Raw genomic sequence first — 21,341 nt, 5'->3', positions numbered from 1 at the left:
GGGGACCAGCCTGAGTTTTCATTTCCTTAGGCATTCTCCTACCACTTTGGTATGTCTGTTGTGTTGCATTGGTGGGGAAGATGTGGATTCCTGAAAGAGGACTAAGTGAGGGTTTGTGAATATGTTTTTTTTGTTTTTGAGATGGAGTCTCGCTCTGTCGCCCAGGCTGGAGTGCAGTGGCCGGATCTCTGCTCACTGCAAGCTCCGCCTCCCAGGTTTACGCCATTCTCCTGCCTCAGCCTCCCGAGTAGCTGGGACTACAGGCGCCCGCCACCTCCCTTGGCTAGTTTTTGGTAATTTGTAGTAGAGACGGGGTTTCACCGTGTTAGCCAGGATGGTCTCGATCTCCTGACTTCGTGATCCGCCCATCTCGGCCTCCCAAAGTGCTGGGATTACAGGCTTGAGCCACCGCACCCAGCCGGGTTTGTGAATATGTTGAGTGTACATAATACACATGCATGTGTGCGTGTAATCTTGTGAAGTGATTGGCAGGATTTGACTTCTCCCTTTGTCTCTATGCTTCTCTACCATAAGCGCACTCTGTAATTGTTCCAAGCACGGTATTTCCATAGTTTGCACTTGTGTAGTGGTCCATTTTCTGTCACCTCATTTTGAGGTAACTGGCTTCAAAATCCAGTTTTAGCATTTGTGCTGTTCTTAGCCCACTATCATTTTGAATATTGGCAGTGCTGCGTTGTGATTTTTTGTACTCTCCTTGAGAAAGAGTCCATGTAGGTCAGCCTTTGCAGGTAAAGAGGGCGACATCCCATGGCTTCTGCAGTCTGTCTGTTGGTACTATTCATTCATAGCTGTAGACAGGAGTCTTAGATCTTCCTTGGCCATTACTCTTAATCAAAATACAAGGTAGTCTCTCAATTTTTGCATTTTTAAATATTACTTAAGTGCAAAAACCATCTCTCCTAGGGCTGGGTTCAGTGGCACAGGCTTGTAATCCCAGTTTATTGGGAGGCTGAGATGGGAGGATCGCTTGAGGCCAGGAGTCGAGACCAGCCTGGGCAGCGTAGTGAGATACTGCCACTCCCTATCTTAACAATAACAAAAAAAATCAACTGTGTGTGGTGGTGCATGCTTGTGGTCCCAGCTATTTGGGAGGCTGAAAGGGGAAGATCATTTGAGTCCAGGAGTCAAAGGCTACGGTGAGCCATGTTTGTGCCACTGCATTCCAGTCTGGGTGACAGAGCAAGACCCTGTCTCAAAACAAAACAAAACCTCTCTGCTAATTCCTTCCCTCTAGCTACTCTGAAAACACTTGATGAGGATGTCAGGATTCCTTTCAGAATTACCCCAGACAAATGACTACTACTTTTTTTTTGAGACAGAGTCTCACTCTGTCGCCCCGGCTGGAGTGCAATGGTGCGATCTCAGCTCACTGCAACCTCCACCTCCTGAGTTCAAGCGATTTTCCTGCCTCAGCCTCCCAGGTAGCTGGGATTACAGGCACCCGCCTCCACGCCTGGCTAATTTTTATATTTTTAATAGAGACAGGGTTTCACCATGCTGGCCAGGCTGGTCTTGAACTCCTGACCTTGTGATCCACCTGCCTTGGCCTCCCAAAGTGTTGGGATTACAGGCGTGAGCCACTGCGCCCGACCTTTTTTTTTTTTTTTGTGAGACAGTCTCTCTCTGTCACCCAGGCTGGAGAGCAGTGGTGCTATCTTGGCTTGCTGCAACTTCCACCTTCCATGCTCAAGGTTTTTCATGCCTCAGCTTCCCAGGTAGCTGGGACCACAGAAATGTACCACACCTGGCTGATTTTTGTATCTTTTGGAGAGATGGGGTTTTGCCATGTTGCCCAGTCTGGTCTCAAACTCCTGAGCTCAAGTGATCTGCCCGCCTCAGCCTCCCAAAGTGCTGGCATTACAGGTGTGAGCCACTGCGCCTGGCCATGAATGACTTTTTACAGTTTTTGTTATTTCCCCCCATATGCTGCCATGAAAGCAGGCCTACCTTTCCATACAGTTGTGAAAATTGGAGAATATTTTGTGAATTTGATTTAGAAAGTAAGTGACCATGCTGAACAGTTTGAGACCCAGAAGGCTGGCTTACAGGAAACACTGATTGAGAAGATGCAAGAGACAGGCTCTTCCTCCCTGAGATAAGCCCAAACTTAAGCCTGGACTTTGGAGTGAAGAAAGCTTCTGTCCTCTTCTTACTCCCTGAACTCTCCTGTCCCAGTATGGCTGCTGGAAATAAAGTCACTTTAAGTAAAAATTATGCTGGTGTTTAGTTCAATTTTCTTTCTTCTTTTTCCCACCAACACACAGGATGGAATTTAAGTCTGTATAGTTAGCAAGAGATGAAATTGCTGTCTCAGCTCCAGAATAAACTCCGGGGTCAGCAAGGGAATTCTGTTCTCCTATCTGAGCTTGTCCTACTTAACCGTGAAAAGCAGACTAAATCAGAGGCAGCTGAGTTAATTTAGGGAGAAGTAGATGTAAAACGAGTTTTTCAGATCACCTTTTTTTTTCTAAGACAGGGTCTCACTCTGTTGCCCATGTTGGAGTACATGGCACCATTTCGGCTTGCTGCAACCTCCACCTGCCAGGCTCAAGCGATCCTCCCATGTCAGCCTCCCTAGTAGCTGGGACTTCAGGTGCATGCCACCATGCCTAGCTAATTTTTTGTTGTGATGGGGTTTTGCCATATTGGGCAGGCTGGTCTTGAACTCCTGGGCTCAAGCTGAGATTACAGGTGTGAGCTGTCTCACCTGGACTCGAATAATCTTTCATCTTTCAGAATTGATTGATGAGAAGGAAGATACTCTTCTCTCTCACTTCACATTTGCTTTATTCCTAGCCACACTGGTTTTGGGTGAGGGAAGGTAGCCCTTCATGGAAAGTTGTGGGCGGTGAGGCAGAAAGATGTATTTTTTGTTGGAGAGAGAGAAAAACTTTCTGAGTGACAGAGTGCAGACTCATGAACGGCCTCACAGTGGTGGTGGCACCTCAGTGTCTTAGTCCTTAATGAAGCCAACTTTGATCATATGAGGGCAATAGGAAGACCACTGGAAATGCCCTGGAAATCTAGTGTTCTCCCAGGGCTCCAAATGACGACTAAGACTGGTTGCCCAAAAATGCTGAAGTGGGACTGTACTGCTTACCTGAGGACCACTGTAGCATGGTATCTGTCCTCCTGGCTCTGTAACATTTCCTATCATTTCTCTCCCCTTCAGACTGACGGACTTCAAGGATGCAGCTGCTACTACCGGAGGTGTGTGGCACCTTACCTGAGCCAGGCCATGAGACCATGTGGCCATGATGTGGGCCCCTCATGGCCTCAGCAGGAGCAGAGCACTACAGTATTGGCCTCCGCCAGAAAAACAGCTTCAAGCAGAGTGGTCCCTCAGGCAGTGTCTGCCACGCCGCCTGAGAAACCCTCGGAGGGCAAAGTCTGGCCTCAGGCCCATCAGCAAGTGAAGCCAATCTGGAAGCTGGAAAAGAAGCAAGTGGAGACACTGTCAGCAGGGTTGGGCCCAGCCCTCTTGGGCATCCCACCCCAGCCAGCATATTTCTTTTGCCCTAGCACTTTATGTAGCTCTGGGACCACGGCTGTCATTGCAGGCCACAGCAGTTCCTGTTACCTACACACTCTCCCGGACTTGTTCAACAGCACCCTTCTATACCGCCGCTCCAGCTATAGGCACAAACCCTACCAGCAACTGGAGTCTTTCTGCTTGCGTTCGAGCCCATCAGAAAAAAGCCCTTTTTCTCTCCCTCAAAAGAGCCTCCCTGTCAGTCTCACTGCCGACAAGGCCATTTCTTCCATGGTCTTCCCCATGGCCCAGCCCATGGCCTCCTCATCCACAGAACCATACCTCTGCTTGGCAGCGGCTGGGGAAAACCCTTCAGGGAAAAGCCTGGCGTCTGCCATCTCAGGGAAGATCCCATCTCCACTCTCTTCCTCCTATAAGCCCATGCTGAATAATAATTCCTTCATGCGGCCAAATAGCACGCAAGTGCCTTTATTGCAGACCACAGAGGGCCTGAAGCCAGTATCGCCACCCAAGATGCAGCCTGTCTCCTGGCATCATTCAGGGGGTACTGGAGACTGTGCACCACAGCCTGTTGACCATAAGGTGCCCAAAAGCATTGGCAGTGTCCTAGCTGATGCCAGTGCCCATATCGCCTTGTCTACCCCTAACTCCCATGACACATCCGCCACCAGTGTTGCCTCTTCCTGGTATAACCGGAATAACTTAGCCATGAGGGCAGAGCCACTTTCCTGTGCTCTGGATGACAACTCTGATTCCCAGGCCCCAACTAAGGAGATTCGGTTCACTGAGGCCGTAAGGAAATTGACTGCAAGAGGCTTTGAGAAAATGCCGAGGCAAGGCTGCCAGTTTGAACAGTCTAGTTTCCTGAACCCCAGCTTCCAGTGGAATGTCCTCAACAGGAGCAGGCGGTGGAAACCTCCTGCGGTAAATCAGCGGTTTCCTCAGGAGGATGCTGGATTGGTTGGCCGGGTCCTCCCTGGTGCCTCAGATACCTTGGGGTTGGACAATACAGTCTTCTGTACCAAACGTATCAGCATTCACCTCCTTGCCTCACATGCCAGTGGGCTCAATCACAGCCCTGCCTGTGAATCTGTAATTGACCCCCCACCATTTGGAGAAGGCAAAGCTCCAGGTCCCCCTTCTCCTCAAACTCTTGGCATAGCCAACGTGGCCACCCGCCTCTCTTCCATCCAGCTGGGCCAGTCTGAGAAGGAAAGACCTGAGGAGGCCAGGGAGCTGGACTCATCTGATAGGGATATTAGGTACGTTGGATAATGTTTTTGGTCCATTTAGAGCAGTAGAATGTATATACCATAATTTGGGTTGGCATTGACCCTGTACCTCTGAAGATTGGTTTTATTTTTTAGCTGCCCTAGAATTTTTGGTTTTCACTTCAGGGCAAGGGTTGGGAAACTATAGCTTGCAGACCAAATCTTGCTTGTTGCCTGCTTTTGTAAATAAAGTTTTATTGGGATGCAGCCTTGTCCATTCATTTGCAGTTGTCTGTGGCTGCTTTCTTGTTACAATGGTAGAGCTGAGTAGTTGTGATAAACTGACTGGCCTGCAAACAAAAATATTTACTCTCTGGTCCTTTAGAGAAAGAGTTCGCCAACCCCTATTTTAAGTAAAAACCAGGAGAGAAATAAGAATTGTGAACACCAAGTGTTGAAGCCTGTGACTTTCCTACTTTTTCCAAACCAAATCAGGTTCTCAGACATTCTTGGCATGACAGCCATTTATGGTTAGGGCACACACATAGTTGGCTACTTCTTTTGTGTTTTGTTATTTTCCTGGAAACTTGGTCCACTAAAGCCTTCTTCTGAGTTCCCAGAGAGTGGCCTAGGGACATTTCAAGTCAATTACCAGATATCCATTGATGGTTTTTTAGATGTAGAATGTTGTACTTATATGCTATGAGGGACACCAAAAAAATGGAAAACATAGTGCCTCTTTGCAGAAAGGGAGATGTAAGGTTGAGGAGCTATACCTAGACCTAAGCTTTGAAGACAAGAGAAATGAGTTGTGAGGTCCAGGCAAGACGTAGCAGATTGGTAATGGAGAAGGGGCAAATACTGGGAGATGATGAAGGAATGAGAATCTAACTGTGATCTCTTTGATGGGGTTGACTAGGCTGGGGGCATGATTCTTTCTTTTAGTTCAGCTACTGACCTTCAGCCAGATCAGGCTGAGACTGAAGATACAGAAGAAGAACTAGTAGATGGTTTGGAAGACTGTTGTAGCCATGATGAGAATGAAGAGGAGGAGGGTGAGTAGGGAACCCTTTCACTTCCAACTAGGAGTTGGTTATGACATTTTGGGCAGGGGGCTAACAATTGTGTACTAGGTCCTTGACTCACATTACCTACATCAGTCATTTGCTTTGGGATTCTTAAGAGGGAGGTAGTGCCTTCTAGAGGACTTTGGTCTCTAGTCCTCCTGTCCCACTGGTCTTACCTTCCCCCTGCTTCTGTTGAGGAAGGCAGTGCAAAGCAGCAGGGTGGTGCTTGTGGCTCCCCAAGAAGGGTTGAGCCCAGGATATTCAAGAAGAGTTGCCTAGGCTTGGTAAGTTTGTGCTGCAGCCTTTTCTAGTCAGAATTTCTCTGTTCTTCCTTCCTCTAGGAGACTCAGAGTGCTCCTCATTAAGTGCTGTCACCCCTAGCGAATCGGTGGCCGTGATCTCTAGGTAAGCATGGCTGTATAGATCATTGTTAGATGCTCATCTTTTGTCTCTTAAAGATTATAAAGCGATTAACCACTCAAGTTATTAATGGCCTTAAGAACTCTAATGCATTTTTACCAAATTTTTGTGTTTGCGACTTTAGTTTTTGAACAGGGAGTAATGGGGGGCCAGAAGCACATCTCGTCTGTGGGGCTTAAAAACGGTATCATGGGCCAGGTGCAGTGGCTCACACCTGTAACCCCAGCACTTTGGGAGGCTGAGGCAGACGGATCACCTGAGGTCAGGAGTTCGAGACTAGCCTGGCCAACATGGCAAAACCCTGTCTTTACTAAAAATATAAAAATCAGCAAGGTATGGTGGTGCACACCTGTAATCCCAGCTGCTTGGGAGGCTGAGGCACGAGAATCACTTGAACCTGAGAGGTGGAGGTTGCAGTGAGCTGAGGTCACGCTGCTGCACTCCAGCCTGGGTTACGGAGTGAGACTCTGTCTCAGAAACAAAACAACAACAACAACAAAAACAGTATCATGGACTGGGCATAGTGGCTTATGCCTATAGTCGTAACACTTTGGGAGGCTAAGATGGGTGGATCACTTGAGGCCAGGAGTTAGAGACCAGGCTGGCTAACATGGTGAAACACCATCTCTACTAAAAATAGAAACAATTAGCTGGGTATGGTGGCGCACACCTGTAATCGTTGACCTGCCAAAATGCTGGGATTATAGGGATGAGCCACTGCACCTGGCCCTAATTTTTAATGAAAAACTAGCTGTATGTCATTGGGCTTGACCAATATATGGAGCACCCAGAGTCGGGTTGCTTTTCTTTGCATCAACCCTGCCTTAGATGAAGCTAGGAATAAAGGGAGCCTTCTCTGCCTTGTTTAGCATGGACAAGACGGGCTGCATCTCTGTGAAATGTGGTGGTGTGGCAGCAGCACACCAATTTTAGAGCCCTTAACCTGTAAGGTGGAGACAGAGCTGTTTGGAAAGTGGGAGCGAGAACTGGGATTCTCTGTGAAGGGAGATAGAAATCCCATCACGGGCACCCTGAGTCTGATGCATAAGTTGTCACTTTCAGCCCAACCCATCCTCCTTCCAGAAAAGCAAAATGACTTCGGGTTATATATATTGGATGTTGATTAAGTACCTCCACTCTTCATAGGAGAAAGATATTTGACATGTAATTGATTTGGAGTCCTACCTTTTTTACACTTAAGGGCCTACTTCAGGACTGCTACACAGCCCTTTAGCCTTCCTGATATATAAGATAAAATTCACAAAAGGTGTTTGTTAATCATTTGCTCATTAATTAATTTCTACAAATTGCACATAACTTCTTCTCTATATGAGGCTTAGACATAATTTTCAAGAAAATGTAAATACATATTTTTATTTTTTAGAGTCAGAGTCTTGCTCTATTACCCAGGCTAGAGTGCAGTGGATCCATCATAGCTTACTGTAACCTCAAACTCCTGGGCTCAAGCAATCTTCCTGCCTCAGCCTCCTGAACAGCTGGGACTACAGGCCCACCCACCACACCCAGCTAATTAAAATTTTTTTTTGTAGAGTTGTGGGGGAAGGTCTCATTATATTACCCAGGCTGGTCTTGAACTCTGGTCTCAAGTGATCCTCTTGCTTTAGCCTCCCAAAGCACTGAGATTAGGGATGTGAGCCACTGCACCTGACCAAAAATGGAGATAGATGAATTCTAAACCACTCTGCATTTTAAAGATGACTAGAATACTTTTATATTGCTAAAATCTTACTTTTTCTCTATTATGAAGTATTTGTATATTTATTATGGAAAATTTGGCAACCACTGAAAAACAGAAAAATCATTGGAAACACTACCTGTTTCTTTACACAGCAATATTTTCACTGCATTTTCTGTCGTGCTCTAAGAATCATGTAATTTTAGAGATGGAAGCCATCAAGTCCAGTGTAAATATTGAGGACCAGAGAAGTGAAGTAGCTGTTCCAAGGTCATAGTTTCTAGCATGGCTAGACTAGAAGCCAGGTCTCTTGAGGAGAAGTTTAGGACTCTTGTGAGACAACTCACAAGGGTTTTTGTTTGTTTTAAATTAAGCTTGTGATATTGAAATAATTATAGATTTCACATGTAGTTGTAAGAAAGAATGCAGAGAGGTCCCCTGTACTCTCTACTCAGTTTCCCCCATTGGGTAACATCTTGGAGAAGTACAATATAGTACAACTGGGATGTTGTTAACATTGTTAGAGTCAAGATATGGAACATTTTGCTGGGCACAGTAGCTCACGCCTGTAACCCCAGCACTTTGGGAGGCTGAGGCGAGTAGATCAGTTGAAGTCAGGAGTTTGAAACCAACCTGGCCAACATGGTGAAACCCTGTGTTTTACTAAAATACAACATCTTCTAAAAATACAAAAATTGGTTGGGCATGATGGTGGGCACCTGTAATCCCAGCTACTCGGGAGGCTGAGGCAGGAGAATCACATGAACCTGGGAGGCAGAGGTTGCAGTGAGCTGAGATCGCACCACTGCACCCCAGCCTGGGTGACAAGAGGCAAGACTCTGTCTCAAAAAAAAAAAAAAAAAAAAAAAAGATACAGAACGTTGTCATCACTGTAGGAATTCCTCCTCCTGCTACCCTTATAGCTACACCTACTTCCCTCCTACTCCCATTCCCTCCTTAATCCCCTGGCAACCACTAGTTCTCCTTTTTGTCATTTCAAGAATGTTACACAGATAGAGTGACAGCAGTATGTCACCTTTTGACATTGACATTTTTTCACTCAGCATATTCTTTGGAGATTGACCTGGGTTGTTGCATGTATCAATAGTTCTCATTCTTTTTTATTGCTGGATAGTGTTCTGTGGTATGGATGTACCACAGTTTATTTAACCATACACCTGTTGAAGGTATTTGGGTTGTTTTCAGCTTTTGGCTGTTATGAATAAAGCTGCTATAAATAATCATGTACATATTTTTGTGTGAATATAAGTCTTCATCTCTCTGGGATAAATGCCCAGGAGTACAATTACTAGGTTGTATGATGATTGCATGTTTAGTTTTTTAAGAAACTGCCAAAACTGTTTTCCAGAGTGGCTGTACCATTTTATGTTTCTATCTTTTTTTTTTTTTTGAGATGGGATTTTGCTCTTGTTGCCCAGGCTAGAGTGCAATGGCGTAATCTCGGCTCATCACAACCTCTGCCTCCCGGGTTCAAGCCATTCTCCTGCCTCAGCCTCCCGAGTATTTGGGACTACAGGCATGCGCCACTACGCCCGGCTAATTTTGTATTTTTAGTAGAGATGGGGGTTACCCCATGTTGGTCAGGCTGGTCTCCAACTCCCAACCTCGGGTGATCCGCCTGCCTTGGCCTCCCAAAGTCCTGGGATTACAGGCGTGAGCCACTGCCCCCGGCCTCTATCTTTGTTTTTAAATTTTAACTCATTCTTATTGACTTCAACAATCTTAAATTCTCGTACTCAGTAAACCAAAAGCCTTTGAAGAAAAAATTTTGAAAATGAGGAATAGAGTTGAATTAATAGGAATTTTTCATTGGGAATTAGTATTTAACTTGATTCCCTAAAATTCATTAAAAATCTTTAAGATTTAAAACTGAAATGTTTCACATACAGTGCCTATTTCTGTTGTGCTGAAAATAACAGGTAAAGTGACTTTTTTAAACTAAAAATTAATGTTATAATAATATTTGAGGATTATATTATCTAAGTTGTAAAGAGTAATAGCTATTTTCTCCATTTTTCAGTGCTAATTAGAGGAATGATCTGGGTCTGTCAGCTTATACCTGACAGGTAGTTGATATGTCTGCTATGTTGACACCCCTTGAGACAGCCTTGGCCAAGCCCTTGTTGGAATAACAGTAGGGAACCCATGGCCCCAGATCAGCCACATCTCTTCGTCACATCCAGATCTGTGTTCCCATACTGTTACCTAAAATTCCAGTGTCACAAATCACTTCCAAAATAGAGAAAAGCACTAACAGTCCATGAATCTTTAGATGAACCTAAATATAAAATGAACTAGAAGTATCACTGTTTATTTTCTTTCTATTGCTTTTTCCCCTTTTTCTATTTAAAAGTCTCTGCACCTCAGATCTTTTTTGGTTTTCCTCCTTCGTAATTTTCACATCATTCTTTTCTTCCCTCATTTATTTCTTCGTCTTAGCATAGCACATTCTTCTACTAGTATCCACCCACATTCATTTCCCCTCTCAGAACCACTCCTGTCAGGGACTTTCCCAGACAATGTCTTGTCACAGAAAATTTTGGAGCTGTATTGCAGAATGAAGTATTGGAAAACCTTGTCTTTAGGTGACATTTAATGGTGTGGTTATATGTAGATTAGCCTAGTACCTTACGGATTAATATGTATAAAATAATTATTATTGAGCACCTGGCTTTTTAGAATTACAAGTTAAAAGACAGCACTTGGAAAGAAATCGTACATCATAGTAACAACGCTTCAGGGCTGTTGCTTTTTCTCTTTCTCTAGTCCGTGTTTGTTTTTCGTCTTAGAAGCTGTATGGAAATTCTGACCAAACCCCTTTCCAATCATGAGAAAGTTGTCCGACCAGCCCTCATCTACAGTCTCTTTCCCAACGTTCCCCCTACCATCTATTTTGGCACTCGGGATGAGAGAGGTAAACCTGGCCAAGTGTCAAAGCCCAGAAGAGTCCCCAGGGAGAAGGTTGCTAGCTAAGTTGGGAGGAGGTGGCAGTAGGTGGGAGAGGGTTTCCAGAATGGGTGTTGTGGCAGTTGTCACACTGTGCTCAGTTCCCCACATAGGTCGTAGGTCTAATGCAAGCTTTTTCTTGTCTATCCTTTAGCTGACCCTTTTCAACCTTGCCATGTCATGCTGAGTTCATGCTCTCCAACCTTGCTGCTTTTCCCTTTCAGTCTTCCCTTCCTTTGTTCCTCATTCCTGCACAGCCCCTCTTCCTTCCCAAAGTGTGCTCCTCTGAAACTCTGATCTGGAGCAATAGTGACTTGCCTGCCCAGGGAAAAATGGGCAGCCATACCATCTTTTTTGTCTTCTCATCATGACTCTCCGCTCTTCTCCACCCCCCATCCCCACACCCCTTGCATTCTTCCCAGTGGAGAAACTTCCCTGGGAGCAGAGGAAGTTGCTCCGGTGGAAGATGAGCACAGTGACCCCCAACATTGTCAAGCAGACCATTGGACGGTCCCACTTCAAAATCAGCAAAAGTGAGTTGCTTGCCTTCCTGTGAACCTGTCCTTTTTGCCCCAGATAGATGGGCTTTGAGTAGGGGGAGAGCTCTAGACACCTCGTGCCTATGTGGGGGCAGCTGGGGCCCTCTCCTGAAATCCAGTCTTATAGGAGGGTGTAGCTCTGAAATCCTGGGCTGAGCTTGTTGTTCAGAATTGAGAGACAAAGGGCCATTGTTCTGTCCCTGGCCCCAGGGCCTCATGTAGGACAGCTCCATAGCAACTCTTTGAAAACCAAGTCTGGGAGCTATGCCCTGTTCTGGGGCCTCTGGGCCTTTCTCTGTCCCTGGACTGGGCTGTTAGCAAGGCTGATTCCTGATGTACCGCCCATAGGAAACGATGACTGGCTGGGCTGTTGGGGTCACCACATGAAGTCTCCTAGTTTCCGATCCATTCGAGAGCATCAGAAGGTAGGGGCCCTTTCTGAGGAGCTGTTTCCCTGGACTTTGGACTAGGCCAAGAGGAGGGTGATGATGTGGGTAAGGGGTAGGGGGCAGGAAGAGGATGATGACCATGGAGAAGTCAGGAAGCTGTACAGAGGAGAAAGTTACAGGATGGGGGTACAGTGAGAGACTCCAGTGGATCACGTACATCTCCAGTTCAGCTGCAGTATTTTGGAGCTTCTTGCTATGTGGGGGCAGCTGAGTCCCTCTCCTGAAATCCAACCTCATAGGAGGGTGTAGCTCTGAAATCCTGCAGTTGCAGCTTCTCAAAGGCACTTTTTCCTCTAATGTGTCTTGAGTTAGACTGTCTGTTTTCTGTTTATTATGTTTCCCTATGACCACTGCACATTCCATTCTCCCAAGCTGAATATGTGTAAAGAGGACTTCTGGTCTCACGTTGGAATGAATGGGTCCCTTGCCCCCAGACTTACTAAAGGCAAAATGCTTTTCTGTCCTCATCCCATAGGGTTTCATGGAAAAAGGTATAATAGCTTTTTCTTTGCACTTGAGGTGAATATCATGTCTGTCTTACATTACTCTGTTTTGTCTGTGTTTTAATCATCTTTTGGTGAGTGCTCTGCAGTTGGATACTTAAGGACCATTAGGGTGGTGATAGTAAGATGGAACAACAGCTTGGAGTGCTGCTAAAGAAGTTGAATGGTAGAGTGAGTCTTGTCATCTTCCTTATGGCCTCACTTCTGCCCTCTTCCTGCACTCACCCTTTTTCCTTTTGTAGCTAAACCATTTCCCAGGCTCATTCCAGATTGGGAGGAAGGACCGGCTATGGCGGAACCTGTCACGCATGCAGAACCGCTTTGGCAAGAAGGAGTTCAGTTTCTTCCCCCAGTCCTTTATCCTGCCCCAGGACGCCAAGCTCCTGCGCAAAGCGTGGGAGAGCAGCAGCCGCCAAAAGTGGATTGTGAAGCCAGTGAGTGAATCACAGTGGGTAGGAGACTATGGTCTGAGTGGGAACAACAGAGTATTGGACCTGGAGCAAATCTCATCTCCTTTCTGCTCCTAGCCAGCATCAGCTCGAGGCATTGGCATCCAGGTTATTCATAAGTGGAGTCAGCTCCCCAAGCGAAGGCCCCTCCTGGTACAGAGGTGAGCCTGTAGCACGTATCCCTTACCCCGTCCTCCCACCTCCTTGGCCTCGAGGTTCCCTTCTTACAATGTTCTTCTGCCCTTTGTTCTCCCAGCCAAAGAGCTTCCTTAGCCAACGATTCTAAGGTCTTTATCTTGGGGACTGTTAGCTGGCTTTTTCTGTGGCTTGGTTACCCACTGAGCCCCATCATGTGGCTGGATGAGAAGCTGGCCTTTGTCCTATGTAGGTATCTACACAAACCCTACCTCATCAGCGGCAGCAAGTTTGACCTGCGGATCTATGTTTACGTCACTTCCTACGATCCTCTGCGGATTTACCTCTTTTCGGATGGACTGGTCCGCTTTGCCAGTTGCAAGTATGTGACAGTGGTGAGGTATCCTCTGACAATATTGGGGATTTTATTTTCCTCAGAGGGAGGGAAACTAGAAGACACCAAACAGGAAAATAACAAATATTTTGATAGTTTTTGTTAGCAAGGGAGAAGGCAGGAAATGGGAAATCAGGAGGCTCTCTACTTCGTTAAATCTGGGGAATGTCTTCCTGCATACGGGACTGAGGTGGGATAAAGGAGATGAGTTTAGCTGTGGTTTTTCAGAACTTTGCCAACAGACACACTTCTCAGGCTCTTGTGGCTATGAAAAGATCTGTGTACTTGTTCTTCACCTCTTCAGTATTTGGGAAAATGTTTGGCCCCTTCTCCATCTGCTCTGTCACCATTTACCTCTGCCTTTTTTTTGCATACTTCCAGGTATTCTCCTTCCATGAAGAGCCTTGGCAATAAGTTCATGCACCTGACCAACTACAGTGTCAATAAAAAGAATGCCGAGTACCAGGCCAATGCAGATGAAATGGCCTGCCAGGGCCACAAATGGTACTGAGGGCAGAGTGTCCCAGGCCAGTGAAGGCCTAGAGGAATACAGGGTTCTGGGGTTTTGGGAAGTTCAGGGGCATGGTGAGTGGAGGATTAATATAAGACCCAGAGATAACAATTACCAATTCAGAATTGGTCTATTTGAGGCCGGATGTGGTGGCTCACGCCTGTAATCCTAGCACTTTGGGAGGCCAATGTGGGTGGATCACCTGAGGTCAGGAGTTCGAGACCAGCCTGGCCAACGTGGCGCAACCCTGTCTCTACTAAAAATACAAAAATTAGCTGGGCATGGTGGCGGGCACCGATAATCCCAGCTGCTCAGGAGGCTGAGGCAGGAGAATCATTTGAACCTCGGGGGCAGAGGTTGCAGTGAGCCGAGATCACGCCACTTCACTCCAGCCTGGGTGAAAGGGCAAAACTCTATCTCAAAAAAAAAAAAAAAGAATTAGTCTATCTGCATCCAAGTTTGTCTCTTTCATAATTTAAACTGTCAAAGGAAGAGATATGAAGAAAATACCATTAGGTCTCTTCTTTTTCTTTGTTTTGTCACTCATTCCTAGAATATAATTCCTAATACTTCCTCTTTCTCCTCTGCAGGGCACTGAAGGCTTTGTGGAACTACCTGAGCCAGAAGGGAGTCAATAGCGATGCCATCTGGGAGAAGATAAAGGATGTTGTTGTCAAAACCATCATCTCGTGAGTCACATTGCCAACCTGGGTGTGGGGCCTGCTGCTGACCCCCCTCCTTTCTCCCAGGCCTCACACTGCTGTGCTCTGGACTTTGCCCCTGCTGTGGTTTGGTTTTAATGATGGAGAATAGGAAGGAGTGGTCAGAGTTAAGTTCTGCTCATCTACTGAACTTCATCCCCAGGAGCTGGTCCCAGATCAGAGGCATCTCTTGACAGCTACCTTTCCTGGGTTGCTTCTGCCTGCCTATCTCTGGGCCACTCTTGGCAGGATAGCTCTGGGTAGAGCCCTCTGGGAGGAGCTGAACTGAGTACTTCCTCATCCCCGTGACCAGGTCAGAGCCCTACGTGACCAGCCTGCTCAAGATGTATGTGCGGCGGCCCTATAGCTGCCACGAACTCTTTGGTTTTGACATCATGCTAGACGAAAACCTCAAGCCCTGGGTCCTGGAAGTCAACATTTCCCCAAGGTAGGTGGTATTCTGAGGACACTCACAATAGAATCCTTCCATTATCCTGATGCTCCCATTGCCACTCTAGTAAGTTGTTCTTTTTTTTTTTCTCCCCCTTTGAGATGGAGTCACTCTGTCACCCAGGCTGGAGTGCAGTGGTGCGATCTTGGCTTACTGCAACCTCCACCTCCCAGATTCAAGAGAGTTCTCCTGCCTCAGCCTCCCGAGTAGCTGGGACTACAGGCGTGCACCACCACACCCAGCTAATTTTTTGTATTTTTAGTAGAGACAGGGTTTCACTGTGTTAGCCAGGATGGTCTCGATCTCCTGACCTCATCATCCGCCCACCTCGGCCTCCCAAAGTGCTGGGATTACAGGTGTGAGCCACTGTGCCCAGCAAGTTGTTCTTTTTAAGTGGATCCTTACCGCTTGCTTTCCTTTAGCAGATCGAGGTCATGGGCACGTTTACCACTCTGAGTGAGGTTATTCACCGTCTTTGGGGCAAGAGAGTCTTGTGATGGTGATCCTGCATGGGAATGTTTGAGCAGCTTTCATCCTAGGGAATCCAGGAAGTAAATGAGACTAGCCCTGAGTTGCACATATGACCAGAGACTGTTTCAGAGTGCTGCTTTGATCACTATTTTTATCCTTTTTCTGAAGCCTCCACTCCAACTCTCCACTGGATATTAGCATCAAAGGCCAGATGATTCGTGACCTTCTGAATCTGGCAGGTTTTGTCCTGCCCAATGCAGAGGATGTCATTTCCAGCCCTAGCAGCTGCAGCAGCTCCACCACCAGGTGAGGCCCCTGTTTCTTCACAGCTCCGCTGGCAGCATGAATAGCCCTGCTGTACTTTCTGGGAAGGAATGGATTCTGGGTGCTCCCTTCTGCCTGGTTTCCCTTGCTACTCAGTCTTGCCCCTACAGTCCACTAACATGCTACCATGCCACATCAGTGCCTCTCAAGTATGTTCAGTTATGTTGATCCTCTGCTTAGGAACCACAGGCCTAGGAATCAGATTTAAACATCTTATGCACACTGGTGTGTGTCTCTAGTCCCAGCTACATGGGAGGCTGAAGCAGGGGGATCTTTTAAAGCCAGAAGTTCAAAGCTGTAGTGCACTATGATGATCACGCCTGTGAATAGCCGCTGTACTCTCTTTAGCCTGGGCAATATAGCAAGACCCTGTTTCTAAAAAAAAAAAAAAAAAAAAAAGCTCCTTACCTGGGCAGTCAGGGTCCCAGCTTCCTTTTTCTTGGTATATCTCTCTCTCTTCTTCCTCTCCTGGCTCCTGTGCCCTGACAAACTGGATCACTCACACAACCTCAAAGTCAGAATGATCCTTAAGGACCAGTTGGTCCAGTCTCTTCTCTGAAGTGTTTATTGCCTCTTGCTGTTCCCCATAGTGTTCTTTCCTCTGCTTATGGGGTTTCTTCCTCCTGAAATGCCCATAGCCAGACCTGCTGTTAACCTCTACTGTTCATCAAAGTCTAGCTTATACATCTTCATGAAGCCAACTCAGTATGACCATTTTTTTTTTCTTTTTTCATACCAGAAAGCATTGGGAACCACTCTTGAGAGGAGGGAGTTTATATTTACTTAGTATCTGAGATGTGTGAGGAAAACCCTATAATTTATCCTTCCAATAACCCTGTAAGGTTAGTATTTGTACCTGCAGTTTACAGAGGAGAAAACTGAAGCTCTTTGGGATTAAGTAGCCTATCAAAGTCATTCAACTGGAGAGTGGTAGGACTGGAATTCAAATCCTGATTTGCCTGATAACAAAACTTGCTTTCCCCGCTGTACCTTGTAGACTCATGTTTGGCTCTGTCCAGTGGTTGTCATTTGACATATCCCACCTGCCATACCATAAGCTCCTTGGGGGCAAGAGTTGCTTTTTAGTCATCTTTTTTTCATTAGTATTTTTTTTTAGAAACAGAGTCTCACCATCCCTCTCAACAGTGATTGTGGTAATTGTAGTAATGTGGGTGATGAAACTGAGGTGAAGGGAGGCGAAGTCAGTTGCCCAGGGTCACACAGCCAGTAGGACAGAGCTGGGTATATAGCTGAGTGCTCACCGAATTAAACTAAACTGAAGTATATACCACAGTAAGGCTTATTGCAAAGTCCTCACTTTTATCATTCAAAGTCAACCTAAAGATAGTGGTTTGTACCCTTTCACTTAATATTTGATGACTCTCAGGTTACTTTTGGGGAGTGTATTTTAGTCCAACCTACTACTCAAGTAACCTCTGTTCATGCATCTTTGTCTTCTCTCGAGAAGGGTATCTGCTGGACTGGACCTTCTCCGTATTTCCTCCAAATACGAAGCTGCTGACCCTGCCCTTTGCTTTCTTTCTGGCCTCTGCTGTAGCTTGCCCACCTCCCCCGGGGACAAATGTCGAATGGCTGCAGAGCATGTCACTGCACAGAAGATGAAGAAAGCCTATTATCTGACCCAGAAAATTCCTGATCAGGTAGGAGGTTGGTCTTCCCTCCAGTGCTAGCAGAAAACTTCCCTGGTTAAACATTTGGGACTCTAAAGCAACCAGCTTTTCTTTTCTTTTTTTTTTTTCTTTTTTGAGACGGAGTTTCACTCTTATTGCCCAGGCTAGAGAGCAATGGTGCGATCTCGGCTCACCGCAACCTCCGCCTCCCAGGTTCAAGTGATTCTCCTGCCTCAGCCTCCCGAGTAGCTGGGATTAGAGGCATGCACCACCATACCCAGCTAATTTTATATTTTTTAATAGAGACAGGGATTCTCCATGTTGGTCAGGCTGGTCTCGACCTCCCGATCTCAAGTGATCCACCTGCCTCAGCCTCCCAAAGTGCCGGGATTACAGGTGTGAGCCACTGCTCCCAGCTGCAACCAGCTTTTCTTTAGAGCAGGGTTTCTTTTTTTTTTGAGACGGAGTCTCGCTCTGTCACCCAGGCTGGAGTGCTGTGGCCGGATCTCAGCTCACTGCAAGCTCCGCCTCCCGGGTTCACGCCATTCTCCTGCCTCAGCCTCCCGGGTAGCTGGGACTACAGGCACCGCCACCTCGCCCGGCTAGTTTTTTGTAGTTTTTAGTAGAGACGGGGTTTCACCGTGTTAGCCAGGATGGTCTCGATCTCCTGACCTTGTGATCCGCCCGTCTCGGCCTCCTGAACTGCTGGGATTACAGGCTTGAGCCACCACGCCCGGCCTAAAGCAGGGTGTCTTAATCCAGGCCTGTGATCCTCTGATGCACAGAGGTTTTTTGGCATGTCTGTCATTCTGGGAGAGCATTAATTGTCTTTACCATGTTTTCTCGCCCCCTCTTGTCCAAACTGTAGACTTTTGCCCTTTGGTTTCTTTCTCTGAGAGGCACAGTGAGAGACCCCAGGAAGCTGACTTTCTCAGAGCAGATAAGGGAGGTGGATTTAAGCATGGCAGATACAGGACTGGTGCCAAATCTTAATTGCTGGATCCTCATCTTGACTTTACCCAACAAACTACTTAACCTCTCAGCCCCAGTGGCTCCCCCGACCCCAAATAAGAGTGTCTTCCCCACTAGCTAAGTTCAGTAGACTTAGGAACAGATGTCTTTCAGAGCTGGCCCACTAGGCTGCCCTCAGTAGTTCCATGAGAGTCCTGGAGCTGTAGGACCCCAGGGGTGTGCTCCCTGTCCCCCAGCTTCTTGAGTCTCTGCCCCTGGTTTACACTCTCTGTCACACACTTTTTCTCACACACTTTTTCTCCCGGTTCCTTGGACCACAGGACTTCTATGCATCTGTGCTGGATGTTCTGACACCAGATGATGTTCGGATTCTGGTTGAGATGGAAGATGAGTTTTCTCGCCGTGGTCAGTTTGAACGAATTTTTCCTTCTCATATCTCCTCTCGTTATCTCCGCTTTTTTGAGCAGCCACGATATTTCAACATTCTCACCACCCAATGGGAACAGAAATACCATGGCAACAAGCTTAAAGGTGATGTGCCCTCCCAGCCCTCAGAAAGCCATGTTTAGTGAGAGATTAAATCCCAGTATACCAAGAAACAGGCCTCTCTGGAAAGAAGAATTAGCCAGTTGATTCTACTTTCTTAAACCACAACTCCTGCTAATCTTGTCCTAGGAGTAGATCTGCTCCGGAGTTGGTGCTACAAAGGGTTCCACATGGGAGTTGTCTCTGATTCTGCTCCAGTGGTGAGTGCTGCCAGTGTGGAGGATAGCTCCTTCTCAGGCCCCTCCCTCCTCTGCCTTATGAGTGCAGCGGGAGTTGGATTGGTATGTACAGGCCTCTCTCACTTCTCCGCTAGGCTGTGCTTCTGTCTCACTACTCTTTCCTTTCAAGGGAATAGTTGCCTCCAGGATTCCCTGGGTACCTTTCTTTCAAGGATCAAAAAGTGCTTTGTAGGCCTCAACTTCTTGTCTGATTCAGAAGAGAACTGAGACTTTTACCCCCCTGGGCCTACGCCTGAGGAGTAGGGAAGGGGAGAGCCCCATGATTCACTTAGAGGTAGAGCTGGGGGGTCCCAAGACCCCAAACACTCCTGCCTTGCCTCTGCCAAGCCCTTTTGGTCTCATTGATTCCTTTGCTCTTAGTGGTCTCTCCCGACAACACTTCTGACTGTCTCAAAGGATGACGTGATACTCAATGCCTTCAGCACATCAGGGACTAGCAAGCTGGGGTGAGTGCTGCCTGGGCAAGGGATGGGCGGCTGGCTGTGAGTTTGGAGAGTTTTCTTCCTTCCCATCTTCCCAGACTGTGGCAGTGAGATCAGCATTCTTCAGCTGGGGGTTGATGGGAGTGTCAGGACATGCAGCCATAGCATCCTTTTCCTGGTAGCTCTTGGTATGCCCAGGGAAGCTGAGCTGGAGGACAGAAGCGCCTCCTGAAGCGACCACTGTCAGCCATACCCACTAGCTGTGGGAAGTCGTTAGCCCTCTACCTGCACCTCCATTCACTCTTGCACTGCAGATCTCAAGCCTTCAAGTAAATAGAATTTTTTGTATGGTTATTACATATCCATGTAATTATGGCCTACAACACCATAATGTCGTGAATGCCTGCTCCAGACTCTGAAGGCAAATTCTAAGGTAAAGTCTCAGTTAAACAGTGTCTCAGCCATTTCTTTCACCACCTATTCCCTCCAGAAAACACAGCTCCTGTGAGGGAAGCCTACTACTCTCTGAAGACGGGACCACGCCCAAATCCAAGAAGACTCAAACTGGCCTTTCCCCTTATCCCCAGAAACCCAGTTCCTCAGAGGACAGTGAGGACACCAGCAAAGAGCCCAGCCTTTCCACTCAGACGTTACCTGTGATCAAGTACTCTGGGCGGACTTCAAGACTTTCTACTTCCTCCACTTTCCAGTCAACTAGTGACTCCCTCCTGGCTGTGAGCCCATAATTGGCCTCTCTCCAAAAGCCTCTGCCCAGGAGCATGGGCATCAGCTACCTCACGGGAACCAGCCTGCTGTTCAGACCAGTCTGAACCCCTACCCTTTTCACCCTGTTCCTCCTCAGAGTATTTTCTGAAGTGGTTGCATTACAGAGATGGGTATTTGTAGGGCCAGGGGGATGGTAGTGATGGGGAGAAGATGAGGAAGGGTCACCCTCTGTCACCTGTCTGCCTGGCTGGCACCTCATATCTCAGCAGAGAAGCCAGTGGTGGCCACGCAGCCTTATAAAGCAGGTTTTCGTTTCTACCTTAAGTGAGCCATGGGTGGTTTGTTTGGGGCCCTGGTGAGGTTGCTGAGTTGTAGCTCAGGAGAAAACATACAGAACGTATCTGGACCGGAAGTCTTTTGTTCTGAATTTGAGGGAGTCTTCTGAGGTCCTTATTTCGTCAGATCTTTCCTCACCCCTCTCCCATCCCCTGTCCTGAGGAGAAGCCTTTGAACTTCCTCAGTAGACAGGCGGAGAGGCCACAACATACCGAGCCCATTTCCTGTCATCCTAGTCTTGGGGCTTCACTGCCTACTTCCAAATACCCCACCTGCCAGCAGCCCTTGGTCTTCCTGTTCTGACCCCCCATCACTGCTTATTTAGCCTTCTAGATGCCTCTCTCGTGGACATCTCTTCTTTAACTGTTGGCTTTCTGTGAGGTGCAAGAGGATCTATGAACTTTGTGAATTTCCCCTGGCCCCAGTGAAGGAGCCCAGATAATCCCAGTAGCTTTTACCTGTCTCCATGTATCAAAGGACACAGTCCAGGGGGAAGGTGGAAGGGGATGTGGTTTCTCTACAATGCAACAAACTTGGTTTCTCAGTGTTCTGCCCTACAGCAAGCAGGGTCTGGTGGGTTTCAGGAGCAGTCACTATTGCAGGATGGGCTTCCAATCAAACCTCAGACTAAACTCTTGTACTCAACTGATTCTACCTCCCTCCTCTA

General features: G+C 47.1%; 1 protein-coding gene across 1 annotated transcript in view; it reads left to right on the top strand.

The window, feature by feature from the left end:
• Positions 1 to 20,735, top strand: part of TTLL4 (tubulin tyrosine ligase like 4) — a 45,970-nt gene extending 25,235 nt beyond the window's left edge. The window contains 19 exon segments of the mRNA XM_033230209.1: positions 3,194 to 3,374; positions 3,376 to 4,776; positions 5,671 to 5,780; positions 6,134 to 6,197; positions 10,719 to 10,843; positions 11,298 to 11,408; positions 11,763 to 11,839; positions 12,609 to 12,800; positions 12,894 to 12,976; positions 13,204 to 13,332; positions 13,726 to 13,848; positions 14,446 to 14,544; positions 14,870 to 15,004; positions 15,647 to 15,784; positions 17,361 to 17,463; positions 18,726 to 18,936; positions 19,081 to 19,151; positions 19,551 to 19,636; positions 20,103 to 20,735. Of these exon segments, the coding sequence (XP_033086100.1) occupies positions 3,292 to 3,374; positions 3,376 to 4,776; positions 5,671 to 5,780; positions 6,134 to 6,197; positions 10,719 to 10,843; positions 11,298 to 11,408; positions 11,763 to 11,839; positions 12,609 to 12,800; positions 12,894 to 12,976; positions 13,204 to 13,332; positions 13,726 to 13,848; positions 14,446 to 14,544; positions 14,870 to 15,004; positions 15,647 to 15,784; positions 17,361 to 17,463; positions 18,726 to 18,936; positions 19,081 to 19,151; positions 19,551 to 19,636; positions 20,103 to 20,358 (3,597 nt within the window). The 5' untranslated portion in view covers positions 3,194 to 3,291 and the 3' untranslated portion in view covers positions 20,359 to 20,735.
• Positions 20,736 to 21,341: the final 606 nt, after the last annotated feature.

This window comes from Trachypithecus francoisi, unplaced genomic scaffold (assembly GCF_009764315.1).
Source record: "Trachypithecus francoisi isolate TF-2019V2 unplaced genomic scaffold, Tfra_2.0 Lachesis_group13, whole genome shotgun sequence".
Taxonomy (NCBI): domain Eukaryota; kingdom Metazoa; phylum Chordata; class Mammalia; order Primates; family Cercopithecidae; genus Trachypithecus; species Trachypithecus francoisi.
Note: the sequence above shows the minus strand (reverse complement) of the source record. Positions and strands in the feature narration are given on the sequence as shown.